The sequence below is a fragment of the Austrofundulus limnaeus genome, unplaced genomic scaffold, assembly GCF_001266775.1.
Source record: "Austrofundulus limnaeus strain Quisiro unplaced genomic scaffold, Austrofundulus_limnaeus-1.0 Scaffold285, whole genome shotgun sequence".
NCBI classification, from domain to species: Eukaryota; Metazoa; Chordata; class Actinopteri; order Cyprinodontiformes; family Rivulidae; genus Austrofundulus; species Austrofundulus limnaeus.
In genome coordinates, this window is record NW_013952687.1 from 491232 (window position 1) to 505576 (window position 14345).

The 14345-nt window shown below is 43.2% G+C and overlaps 1 protein-coding gene across 1 annotated transcript in view; it reads left to right on the forward strand.

Moving 5' to 3' along the window:
* The window catches only part of map1ab (microtubule-associated protein 1Ab), an 87387-nt gene that overhangs the window by 64739 nt on the left and 8303 nt on the right, over positions 1–14345 (forward strand). Inside the window, exons 4-5 of the mRNA XM_014021278.1 lie at positions 597–734; positions 921–12453. Coding sequence (XP_013876732.1) covers positions 1074–12453 — 11380 coding nt within the window. The 5' untranslated portion in view covers positions 597–734; positions 921–1073. The remainder of the gene's footprint in view (positions 1–596; positions 735–920; positions 12454–14345) is intronic.

The following is a 14345-nucleotide window of genomic DNA, read 5'->3' on the forward strand; positions in this document are numbered from 1 at the left end:
GGTCTGAGCTCATCTGAGATGGACTGAGATGGGGGTGTGTTAGTGCTCATGGCGTGGGTAACTGTCACGTCCATGAAGCCATTGATGCTGAAAGCTACCTACTGGTTATGGAGCAGCGTATGCTGCCATCCAAGCAATGCTTTTTTCAGGGACGTCCTGCTTATTTCAGCAAGACAACGCCAAGCCACATTGTGCTCATGTTACAACAGTGTGGCTTCCTAGTAAAAGAGTGCAGGTATGGAATGTCCTGCCTGGTAATATTTTGACCAATCCAACATAAAAAGACAAACAAAAAGGTTCATTTCAGCAGCTAAATAAACATAAATAACTAATAACCATAAATCTTTTAACTTTTATATCACACTTACAGTAAAATTTCACACAGTTCTAATTCTTGGTGGACATCAACTTTTTTTCCCTCAATGTTAACAAGAACACCAATATTAAATTTTCTCCTGGTAAATCTTCTTAACCTTGACAGAGTTAATGTCCTCGTTTCTTTAGTTGTGTTTACAAAGATTTTGCTTTCTATCTTGGTAGTACCATCACTCCTTTACCTGTCCTCTGCTACTCTCTGTCCTATCTGTGTGCCCTAGATCCAGTCTTTTGTGACAGACTCTGCAGGACACAAGCTTCTGGTCTTAACTGGCCAGAGCTCAGATCACGGTGGCCTTCTTCTTCAGACCGGAGTTTTTACCCCTCAGATCTTTTCACAAATCTTTACTGATCCTGGGGTAAGTGTCTGCCAGCCAGCTTGTATGATTCTGAGACAACCATTTTAATGTGCATTCAAACAATTTCTCTATCAGACATTTGGTTGTCTGGTAAATCCTAAAGTTTTAATATCAAACAAACACTTAGCTTTTACATTTATCTGTGCCATAGTTGACTTAGTTGTGCTTTGCTGTGTCTTGTTGCAGGTCAGTGAGTTGCTGGGAACAGCAGCCCCCAAGCAGCAGGCAACACTTACTGTGTCCTGCCGCGGGGAGGTGGGCTGGAGCTCCGTGGGACAGCTGCAGGCTCTCAAACAGTTCTTGGAGTACAAGCTAAACCCAGAGCCTGTTCTCCCCAAAATGGAGGGCATCACAGAGTTCACAGAGTATGTCTCTGAAACTGTTGACGTACCTTCGCCCTTTGACCTCCTGGAGCCTCCCACCTCTGGGGGCTTCCTAAAGCTCTCGAAGCCATGTTGCTACATCTTTCCCGGGGGTCGAGGAGACTCCGCACTCTTTGCTGTGAATGGATTCAACATCTTAGTGGATGGAGGCTCTGAGAGGAAGTCCTGCTTCTGGAAACTGGTGCGTCACTTAGACCGCATCGACTCAGTTCTCCTCACACACATCGGAGCTGACAACCTCCCCGGTATCAACGGTCTCCTTCAGAGGAAGATAGCGGAACAGGACGAGGAGCAGTCTCAAGGCTCCACCAACTACAGCGACTGGATGAAGAACTTGATTTCTCCTGAGCTCGGCGTTGTTTTCTTCAATGTGCCAGAGAAGCTCCGTATGCCAGAATCAAATCTCAAAGTGAAACGCAGCATTGAAGAGGCTTCACTGACTTTGCAGCATCTTAACAAACTGGGAATCAAGCCAGAGCCTCTTTTCCGAGTGGTCAGCAACACCATTGAGCCTATTACCCTTTTCCACAAGATGGGAGTGGGGAGGTTAGACATGTATGTTCTTAACCCCGTCAAAGACAGTAAGGAGATGCAGTTTTTAATGCAGAAGTGGGCTGGTAACAGCAAGGCCAAAACGGGCATTGTGCTGCCCAATGGTAAAGAAGGAGAAATATCTGTGCCCTACCTGACATCAGTTACAGCCTTAGTCGTCTGGCTTCCTGCCAGCCCCGCCGAAAAGATTGTCCGAGTGCTGTTCCCTGGAAATGCACCGCAAAACAAGATTTTAGAGGGTCTAGAGAAATTAAAGCATCTTGACTTCCTGCGATACCCTGTAGTTACACAAAAAGACATCACTTCAGGAGCTCCACCGTCAGTTATTAAACAAACTAAGTTAAAACAAAGGACGGATAGCAAAGAGAGCCTCAAATCCTCCCCTAAAACCATTGCAAAAGTCTCAAAGAAGGAAACAGAAGGACAAGATGATGCGTCAAACATCACGGAGGCAAAGAGTGACTCTGTGAAGGAAAATATTTTAGAGAAAAAAGAAGAGAAAAAGCCAACCAAGACTATAAAATCTAAAACCGAGGTGACGGAAAAGAAAAAACTCTTGAAAGAAAAATCATTAAAAAAGCATTCCAAGGAAAGGACGTCAAAACTGGATGAGAAAAAGGACAAGGAAAAGAAAGAAATAAAGAAAGTAAAGAAAGATGACTCTGCCAAAAAAGACGAGAAGAAAGACGCCAAGTCAAAGGAGGACAAGAAGAAGGACGCATCCAAACCCGAGCTGAGAAAGATGACAAAACCTGATTTAAAGCCACTTACACCTGAAGTGAGGAAGACGTTACATAAAGCTAAAGCGTCGAGTAAAGCCAAAACTGTGAAAAGCAAAGCAACAAAGGCTGAACCTGCTGAACTCAAAGCTGACGAGGCAAAACCTGAAGTTATTCAGCCTGAACCTACAGAAAAACAAACTGCTGGAGGCATGTCTGCTACTTCTACGCCTGAAGACCTCACCAAGGCGTTTGAAGAACTAAAAAAAGACGAAGTTGATGCTGTGTCAGCAGAGCCACAGGAAAGTAAAGAAGTTTCACCTGGACCAACAGCACAAAGCCTTATCCAAGAGAAGAGTGAAGCACAAGAAGCTGTTTCAGAAATCCAGCAGGAAACAAAATCCCCTGAAAAGGGGGCCTTAGCTCCAGCTGTAGGTGCAGATACTGACTCCCAAGTGAAGGAGTCGCCTGAAGAGGAAGAGATGGAGGAGGCTCAAAAGTTTGAGGATGAGGGAGCAGCATCGCAGGATGAGGACGAGACAGAGGAAGAAGCATCAGCTGCAGAAAAGAAAGTCATGGAGAAGGAGGAAGAGGAGGAGGAGGAGGAGGACATGGGAATCGGTGTAGATGAAGATGAATCAAAATGGAAGGAGGTGAAGGATGATGAGTTTGACAGAAAACACGAGCTAGAAGAAATGGAGAAATCAGAAACTCTAGCTGCAAAGGCTGTGACATCGCAGGAGCTTCAGATGCCTCTATTCAAGGGTGAGAAGCAGGAAGAAGAGGAAGAGGAGGAGGAAGAAGAGGAGGTGATGGAGAAAGCTGAACTGGAAGAAGTGGAAGATCTAGATGTAATAGCTGATGAAGAGATCAAAGTCCATCCTGAAGATGCAGCAGACAGCAAAACCAGCGAAATCCTGGCTGCAGCTAAAGTTGAAGAAGAGGAGGATGAAGATCGTTACCTTTCACATATCGAAGGGGCCACTGCTCCCATCAGCTCCGTAATTCAAGGCACTGCAGCAGGAGAACAAGTCTCCTACATTCAGGACGAGATGATTCCTGGCTACTCTGAAACAGAGCAGACCATCTCTGATGAGGAGATTCATGAGGAGGCGGAGGAGAGAATACCACACCTTCAGTACGATGTGGGCGCATATGACATCTCTGTTCCAGATCAGACGGGATCCTTCGTAGACATTCATGGCATGAAGGAAATGCAAGCTGCTGCTATGACTGAGAAAGGTTTTATTCCAGGTGTCCAAGAACAAGTGTCGGTTTTCACCAACATCATCACCGCTCCTCTGGCAGAAGAAGAACACGTGTCTTCTGCAACCTCCATCACCGAATATGACAAGATGTCCTCCTTTCCTACTTCTATTGCTGATGATCAGTCTGTTGCATCGGTTGCTGCACCTCTGGCTGAGGAGCCACCTAAAACATCTGCAACTTCATCAGTGACGCCAAACTCTAGCCAAGGCAAAGAGCAGCCGCGCTCTGCAGGAAGTCTATCACCACCTTCTTTAGAAGACGACAAACTATCAAAGTCTCCATCTGACTTACAGCTTCCTATTGTGGAGGGGAAGACTGCTGCTGAGGTCCCTGTTGCAGCAGAAGAAGAGGAGGAAGAGGATGAGGAGGAAGAAGACCAAACTCCTAATGTTGACATTCCACTTACAAAACTCCAAGAGGGCTATGCTTCATCCAAAACCCTACATAGCAAAGAGGCAAACATGGAAAAGAGTCCAGGTTCTCCTGAAAAGGTTCAGTATGACATCAAACCAGTTCACCTGCCAGTTGAAGAGGTAAATATCGATGCAGTAGCTCCTAAAGACACTTCCTCTGTTGTGCCTACGAGACCATTTGGATCAGATTCCGTCACATCAGAGAGCGAGGAGCGTTGTTTCAGCCCGGATGATATCACTGTGAAAATGGCTTCCCCGCCACAGTCCGGACGCTCAAGTGCAGCTCACTCGCCACTCCACCACTCTCCGGTGGAAGACAAGATGAAGGTTTTCCTAGATTTGGAGCAGCAAAAACAAGAGGTTCTTCACGATGTGGTCACAGCAAAGGATGACGAGATAGATCAGGAAGACCATGAGGAAACAAAAACCCAGAAAGAAGCCGATTACAAGGAAGAAGGTCAGCTTGAAGCAGCAGTTTCAAAATCTGATGACATGAAAAAGGTTCTGGTAATGGAAGAAACAGAGAAAGACTCATTAGTGCCAAAAGAGGACGACAAAAAAGTAGAAACAATACCTGCTGCTGCTTCATCTTTAACAGAAGCAAAGCTACCTGTCGAAGACTCAGACACTGATTTTAAGGAGGAGGAACCAAAAGTGCCTTCACCACCAAAAATTCCAGGGAGGAAAAGTAGCTTCAGGTACGATGATGTCGATAATGATTATGATGATGACAAGAAAGATGATGATAATGACAAAACTACTATTAAAAGCATCTGTGTGGAACCAGAGACAATAAAGGATGACACTTCAGATCTCAAACAAATCAAGGACGAACCTAAAGAGAAAGCTGTCATTCAGGTAAAGGTTCCAACAGCTGAGTCTTTCATAGACGAGAAGGCAGATGAACATGCAGGAAAAGAAGATTTAGATATTAAACCTGCCAAAGAAGAAGAAAAGGAAGAAGCAAAGGACACAGTCACTGTAGGCAAAGCTGTTAAAGAGGCCAAAGAAACAGAAAGAGAGGACACTCTTAAGATGACAACAACTCAACAAGCAGAAAGGGAAACTGTAACTTCTGAGGCCAAACAAATAAAGGATGAGCAAAAAAAGGAGGAAGAAATACAAGAGGATAAATCTGACCTCAGATCCAAGGAAGATTTTCATGGGATGGAGTCTAAAATCGATGATGTTCCTGACAAAAAAATCTCAAAAGAAGAAACTATCACTGAGCTAGAAAAGACTGATACCTTTCAAGATTCAACTCATGAAAGAGAAACTGAAAAGGATCAGCCTTCAGATACTAAATCGGCTACAGAAGAGGTGATGGAAGATCAAAAGAAAGATGATAAGACCATCACTGAGCCTTCCAAAGATGAGAAGGAAGAAACATTAGATGTCCAAGCAAAAGAGGACACAAAAAATGAAAAACATTTGGAAGAAAAGGATCTGTCTGCTTCTAAGTCCTTCACAGGTGAACAGAGCAAAGAAGAAGAAGAAGCAACTGCTGACATTGTTATTAAGTTTGGAAAAGAAGACGTTAGTCAGATGGATGAACCTCCTGTTACCATGAAAGAAGAAGCAGGACAAGAAATTAGTAAGGATGTGATCTTCCCCATCAGCCTCTCTGGTGTGGAGGAGAAAGAAGTGACAGTGACTAAGGATGAGAATTTGTCAGCGAAGACAACAATTTCCCCAGAAAAGGACAAAGTCCCATGTGGAGAAGATATTACTGACATGAAACCTTCCAAGGAAGAAAACAAAGATATAACATCAAGCAAGGATGATGCACATGTCCCAGAGCAGGATGAGGACAGGAAGTCAGAGGAAAGGGCTGAACAACAAAGTACAGAGGAAACTCCTGCTGTTGAACGAAAAACTGGAGAAAAAGAGGACCATGATGAAAGTAAAACCACAGCTGATGCAGTTCAACATATCAAGATGGAAGAAGAGCCTGTAATCACATTAATTTCAAAGGCAAAAGAAACACCTCAAACAGAAAGAGAAAGTCCAGGAGGAGAACAGGAACAAAAAGCAAGTATAATTTCCACTTCTGCTGATGAACCGGCTCATATCGTGAAGCAAGATGTAATTAAAACCGAGCACGAGCCCACTGTCAAAACACTCAAAGAAGAAACAATTGTGGAGGATGTTATTAATGTAGCTGCACATGCCATGCAGGATGAAAAAGACAAAGAAATCTGTAAAGATGTGAGTGCTGCTGAAACGACAGCAGAAAAAAAAGAGTCGACAGTAGACAAGGAAGAAACACTCACTGTCAAGCTGTCCTATGAAGAACAAATGACAATTCATGATCATAGTGTCACTGACAAGCACATCAAGGATGAGAAGGACACAACTACTGATGCATTTTCTGATATAAAACCCAGTGAACTTAAAGAAACAAAAGACCCAGCTGTTGTGCACCCCCTCATAGAAAAAAAGAAAGATGAAGTCAAAGATATTACGTCATCAGAGGAGTCAAAAGAAACATTACCAGGAGATGCTGAGGAAATTAAGCTCAAAAAAGACGATGAAAAAATCACTATTGCTGAGCATGCACCTGTTAAGGAACAAAAAGACACAGATAGTTCAGTGAAAACTGCTAAAGAGGACAAAGACAGTGAAAAAAGAGATGTTTCTGATGAACAAACTCTGAGTGACAGCAGTGAGAAGGTGGACTTTGGTGACCAGAAATCAGTTTTGGAGCAGATGAAGCACACTAATGATCCCAGCGATGCAAATAAAGCAAAAGACACTGCTACTACCACTGACACAAAAGACAAAGAGACACCCAAGAGTGAAACATTCAAGGAGGAAAAGGTTGAAGTCGAACAGGACCATCAAGGTGAGCCAGTTAAACAAGAATATGTAACAGAGACATACACTCCAACATCTAGCACCACAGAAGAAGAAAAAGGTGAAGACTATTATTTATTTGATTCAAAATCCAAAATGTCTGGTGTGGAAGAGGTAGCTTTTCCAAAGAAAGAGGAGATGAAACATGTTAATGGTCAGGCCACATATGGAGATCCTTTTGAGAAGCTACCTGGAGCTCAAACAGAGAAGGAAACTACCTCAGGAGAAACACAACAAGAAGCATTAGTGAAAGATGACTTCTGCATGTCTTCCCACCACATTCAGGAAGAGAAAAAAGACAAAGACTCCAAGGGCATTAGTCAAGAAGAAAAGATGGAGACAGAAAAAGATGATGCACATGTGGCTGAACTGAGCAAAGAACAGAAAATGGAGAAAGAACAGGAAAAAGATTATACTTATGAAGACATCAAAGACGAAAAAACAAAACCAGCTGAGGATGACAAGATAATTAAAGAAAAGGATGTGGCTCTTGAGAAGGTAGATGACATGACACAAAAAGAAAAGTCTGATTATATAGATGGGGATCACACCAAAGAGGAGAAATGGGAGAAAGAGGAAGTTCAGGAGAAAGACCAGGACAAAGGTGTTAAACAGTCTACTCAACCATCATCAGGAGAAACAGTGTTGCCATCCAAGTCAGATTACAAACCTGCATTTGTGGTTCAGTCATCAGATGAAGACAGAGAAGAGGATGAAGAGGAGGATATTTGTATGGGAGGAGCAGGTTCCAGACCTCTGTCTGTGGAGTCAAAAACTCCGGACCATGACTTTTCCTCTGTTTGTTGGACTTTAAGTCAAACTCCACAAACAAGTGATCAAAGTAAACCACCTATGTCTCAGCAGCCCACTGTAATAATACCTACTCTCAAAATGCAGGAGCCCTCTGTGGATGAAGATGTCAAGGAGTTTGGAAAAGAAGAACCTAGATTTTCACCTGAAGCAGAAAAAGTTGTTGTGAGAACAGGATCCACGCCTGAACCACTTACCAAGCCAGAGTCGTCTTTTGATGTTGTCACATCAAAGAAAGAAGAAACTGTTTGTGATGTCACAGCTGCCAAAACAGAACCAAAATCAGAACCAACAGAGAAAAAGCCTTTGTTGTCAACACTATCGAGCACTGAGAGCCAACAACAGAGCTCCACGCTTTCAAGCACCGAAAGCCAGTCCAGCATGGAGGAAACACTGCAACAAGAAAAAGAAGTCCCGTCTCACATGAGCTCAGGATTAGAGGCTGCGGGGGAGACGATGCTTGATGGGAAACCAGAAAAGGAAGCAGAGAGGGAGACAGAAGGAGAAAGAGAGGCAGCTTCTCCAGAATTATCACAACCTTGTTCATATTTTATGTTAGACAAACAGGCTGTTGATGCTAGTCACACCACTGGCTCTGCAAAAACAGACACTGATGAAAAAATGAGCTCGAATAGAGATGTCATCGGTGGAGGCCTCGGAAGTGAGGCGCAACCCTTTGGGGCATCCAAATATGATCCATACGAGAAACCCGTCCCAAAAGACCATGATTTAGACTCGAGAGAAGAGGGTGAGGCCGCACATGGTTTTGATAATGCTTCTGACATCTGCATTGATGATAACCGAAGAACAAGCCAAACCGAGACCGGAGGAGCCACGTTCCTCCTGGACGATCAGTACAAAGAGGAACCTCTGTCCTTCAGTAGAGTCGACTACAGCCCTGAGTCCCTCCCAAAGAGCGAAAAGAGCATGCAGCACAGTCGAAGTGAGTCCCCAAAGAATGAAGTCAGAGAAAAAGGCCAAGAGGAGGAGAGTGAAAGAGAAGAAATAGCAGCCACATCATCTGTTGACAACAGCTACTTATCCTCAAATATACAAGATAATAAAATGTCCCAAGCTGATGAATCCTGTTATTTTAGCCCCAAAGAGGATAAACCTGAGAAATCTGAGAAAGAGAAAGAAGACATGAGGGAAGAACCTGCAGCACATTCTCAAATACATCCAATGGGAGGAGATGACATCATTTCAACTACTGCCATTCAATCAGCAGCTGTGCCACAAGAAGCAACCTCTCCCTCACAGAGCCACCCAGATCTCAGTGCCTCAGCTTCCAGTGAAACTTTTGGGGAAATTATGGAAAAAGAGAAAGAAAAGTCTACTGATCTGCTAAAAGACAAAATGGAAACCTCTGATCATTCAAGAGAGGGATCTCCATCTGGTCGGCATTCACCTGCAGAAAAGGACATTTTACTTCAACAGGCGTCACTCTTACCAAGACAAGAAACACCATCTGCATTGAGGTCTGGAGCTTCAGCGACATTAAGACATGAAATAGACGATAATGTTCTGGTATCTGATAACAGTCAAATTAGCAGCTCTGCCTCTTGTAAATCTTTAAGTTTTCCAGAGGGAAAAGACAGCATGATGGATAAACGGCTACTGGTGGAGGGGGAAGATTTCAGTGTTGACGACGATGAAGATGACGAGGAGGAGGAAGACGAAGAGGAAGAGTCAAGTGATGTGGATGTGGAAAAGGGTGCCAGAGAACTGTCCGAAAAAGAAATGTGCAGACGTAGTTCAGACAATGATGCGACTCCAGCAAAAACAGAGGACTCTAATAAAATGCCTCAGCTGCCTGAATCAAGTTTCCTGAAAGAGCAGCCGACCTGTAAATCAACTCCTGATGATGCCTCAGCTTTTCAAGTTACAGACACAGACAAGAAGGATGTAGGTGGGAAACCGGAGGATACACTCAGAGCCATGACAGCGAAACCTCTTGAGACGAGTCAAGACGTAGGAGGAACAACTCAAAAAGAGGAAAGTAGTTTTACATCAGAGCCCCCAACATATTTAGACAAAATGGAAGCAGATGAAAAAGACAAAACAGATTTTTCCCCTGAACCCATTACAAAGACTAGGTTGCCCATGACAGAAGACGTTACTTCATCTGAAGCAATAAAATCAGAAAATAAAGATGAAGACAAAGTATCACTTTCATTTGAGTCTAAATTTGAGACAAAGGAAACCTGCCAGCCAACATCTACGACCACTTCTTTGCCAGCTGATTCTTCTGACTTAATGTCCAAGCCTACATCTAGTCCAGTGTCTACTCTAACTGGTAGCTATGCTGATATTGGACTGAGCAGCTCTGGAGAGCATTCTGAGTATTTTCACAGTGAAGGTAGTCACGTTGAACTAAAAACAGAAAAGACAGAAACCTGTGTGCTCTCAGATGCTTCCAGGCTGTCCAGGTCAACCGATGATCAATACTGCAGCCAAAGACCCGTACAAGAAGAAGGCTTGAGTGAGAGGTGGACTCCTGATAGAACAACAGAACATGAGGAAACTGCGTACTCAGGTGGCACATACACTACCTTAACATACTCTTCTTCAACATACTCTACATCACACAGTTGCTCATCTCCTGCCTCAGTGTCTGCTCTTGGCCCACACTTTGGAGACAAAGTTGACACTTTCACAATCCCAACCTCCAAATTACCTTTAGCCAAAGAGGAGATTTCATTCACAGGAGCGTCCACAAGCTCCTCCTGCTTCGGAGGTTTTCAGAGAGACGAGTATATGGAGGTGGTGTCCAAACCATCATTTCAAGATTCATCCAGCACTACCAAGCAGTCTGAGGATCAAGAGCCAAAACCAGATACAAAACTGAGCACTGAGATTGCAGCATCCTCCCCAGAACGTCCTCTAACAAGTGCAAAACCATTAAATGTGGAGGACGGTTCCTTTCTATCAGAAGCTTGCTATGATGCGTCTCCTGTCCAAAGGGCTGACTCTTCTGACCGGGAAACCCATAAAAAGGAGCCCATAACACTTGAAATGGAAGTCAGCACTCTACCATGTCGTACTGAATGCCAAAAAATCAAAGTGGCTGACCAAAAAGAGACTTTTCCATCAGTAACTGAGTCCTTTTCAGTGAAGAGTACATTTCACTCTATAGAAAAGCAGGCAGTCACCATCACTGCTACTACTGTTGTGTCTGAAACAGACGGGATCATGGAAACAACTCAGCATACAGTCTCAGCCACCCCACTCAGTGACAGTGAAGCTACCAAACCTTTGTGTGCCATAACAGGCTTGCACAAAACCGAGGAGTATAAGGAGAAAACACTTCAGATAAACAAAGAGAAAACTGACGGAGCTGCCGAGTCTTTGACAAAAGGTGCCAGCGTGGTAGAGAAAGAAACAAGTGGGAAAGATGAAAAAACTGAGACAACAAAAGACATGGCAGCCAAACAGACAACAGAGGCTAAGAAGCAGAGTGAGAAATCTCGTGAAGACACCACAGAAGAGAAAAATGCAACAGGTGATTCCAAGCTGAGTGAAAAACGAGAGATCAGTAAAGAAGAGATGGACAATGTGGAGGTGAAAAGATTGTTAGAAACAACATCAGAAAGATTAGAGGTGAGGAGAAAGAGCAGTTTATCTGATTGGGAGCTTCTACAGAGGCCCGATGACTACCCAAGTACCCCTCCACCTGGTTATGGTGATGGTGATGATGATGATGATGATGATGATGAGGAAGAAGCAAGAAAATGGATGGGCTGTTCCCAAGGTATGTCCATGTCCTCAAAAGATGCTTACCACACAGAATCATCAAGCAAACAAGACGTAAAGACGGATCGTCCCGCTGATTTAAACACAGGAGCTTCGTCTTCTGCCTCCACACAAGGCTACTCATCCTGTGAGTACAAACATCGCAAAGGAGAACTTTCTCCATCCTTCATCAACCCAAGCCCTCATCAGTTCTCCAGTGAAGAAGGCGAAGAGAGCGGCAGCAGTGATCACTCCCAGGATGGAAACGAGGATGATCACGAGCAACACTCTGTGAAGCGGAGGTCGCACAAGCAAAGGCGCCACCACACTCCGAGTCATGGAGACGCTGGACACGGACCACAGCAGCTGCCTGGTGCAATGTCATCTGGTTTGGCCGTTACACTAGCTGGGGAGGAAACCCCTCCAACATCAGTAAGTGAGTCAATTCCTTCACAGTCTGACTCTGACGTCCCTCCAGAGACCGAAGAGTGTCCATCCATAACTGCAGAGGGAAATCTGGACTCTGACGAGGATGCTGAGCATCTGCCAGTAGACAAATTATCTGCCTCCGGAGGAGGGGTGGCCCACCATCCAGCATCACCGCGGTCATCTCAGAAAACCCATGATCCCTTTCCTGCCCCTATGAAGGACCCTCTGCCTCACCCTCCCCACCCGGACGTCTGCATGGTCGACCCAGATGCTCTCCTCAACGATCACAGTGGCACAGAGAAACTTCTCAAGAAAAAAGGACTGAGGAAGGGCAAACCCAAGTCAGCCTCTCCTGCTCGTAAGGGAGAAGTCAAGAAGAGGTCTTCTACCCCAGTGAAGCAGACCAAGGATTCTGCCTCACCCCGATCGGCCTCCCTCAGGAGGAAGGACACAGAGAGAGCCTCCAGGCTGATCAAAATGTCTGAGAGCCAAGGCTCAAGGAGTGAGCTCATCAACCCTGGAAAAGGGCTGGTCAATGGCATCAAGACCAGTTCAGGTGAGTTAACAGCCTTGATTTCTGTAGCTCAAGTTGTGGGGAGTGATCTCTCTGTCTATCGTTTGTCATTGTACCTTTGTCTTCTTCTGAACACAATGTCTGCAGCCAGTTTACACCTGCCCTGCTAAAATGCTAAATATAGAAGCAAAAACAGCAACCACAATCAGTTTTAGGTTTGATAAATCAGATTGCGATCGTTAAATGATTTCCTTTGCATAACCTCCCAGGTGTTTTTTTGCACATTCTAATAATCATCATATATTTTGCATTTTCATGAAGGCAAATGCTTTCTGCTATTTTGCTCATTTGACAGAGATTATCCTCCGTTAGTAGATCAGCTTTGCACACGCTTTCAAGTTTGCATGTGTTTTTATGCATGCAAAACTTTAGTAGATCAGTCCCTAAGCCTCAAATACTGTGATTAAATGACATCAGTCCTTACTGATAAACGTATTCAATATTCATAGTCCCAGGGTTATATTAGAAACATTCCTCAAATGAGAAGCAAAATGTTTTTATAAAACAAAGAAAATAGTCCATTTGTCTTTAAATTGGAAATAAAACCTCCTATGTTTGTCACAACCTGGATGACTGAGAATCTACACCCACACATAACGTACCCTGCAGCTGGTGAGTACTTGGTGACTGTAACAAGAAGCCTTGCAGCCAATGGCGTCACTAGGCCTATTCTAGGGAGGCTGGAGCCCCCCTAAAATATTTTAAAGCCCCCCTAAATTATTTTGGTGTAAAATATTTTTTTAAATTTATTTATTTATTTATTTTTTTACAAAAATTCAATATGATGTGATCAGAATAAATAACCATTTAATATTTCATTATTAACTAAAATATATGATCATAAATCTGTCAGTTTCCCTTTAATTTATAAAGTAAGGCAGAGATCCTCTTTGGTGCGTTGTTATTCAATCCATTCCACTTGTTCATATAGAGTACTCCCACACCACATGAAATCCAGTCCATGTTTTTCCTGCAACCTTAATAGCAGCATGCTAGCATGTTTACACACAGAGCCAATTAAGTGCAGCATGAAAGCTCAGTGAGCAGACCAGGAGAATGCTCAATGAAAACTGGATATAAGAAAGTTTTTCAAAAAAGTAAGTATTAATCATCATTGCTGGTAGTAACCATAAACATAAAGAGTAGATAGACGAACCGCAAATGCTGCTGTCGAGCCGCGGGGCCGCCATCTTGGAAAAGTCATTTGCTCAATGAAGTATCAGCCTGTTTCATCAATCATAACTTGCTGAAAACTAAAATGTTTTACACACTTTTTTTTGCTGGAAACTCTAAACCTACAGCTATCAAAGCTACATGTATAAGAAGAATACATAGTTCAACTTATTTAAATATTCTTAGTAGGGTTAACTGTAATACACTATCCAAATACGTATATTATAGAAAGCATGATGATGAATTAAGGATTACAATATGAATAAAATAAGCATGAATTTATTTATGTTGTACGCAAATATGATGATAATATTTCAATATTTTGATGCATATCTGTTGATAATGGACCAAAGCTGCAGAAATTGTTAGTAAGCTTGTTTGAAATTTATTCCAGTCAGATGTTGTGTTTGTGTTGGGGATGAGACATCAGAGATGGGGTGAAAGAATTACAGTCTGTGACACCTGTGGAAAGTTTACTGGAGAATGTCACAGCAGTAATAACTTTTACTTGTACAGAAGCATTCTTGTGTCAGTTAATCTAAACCAGTGTTAGAGAATAACAGAGAGAATTTATATGATCTCAGTTCATAGTCGAGTAAACACCAGCACTAAACATTATAACTAACTTTAGCTGACATTTAATACAGTTTACTTATAGTAATGTTAGTAATATAGTATAGTATAAATTAATACTATACTGT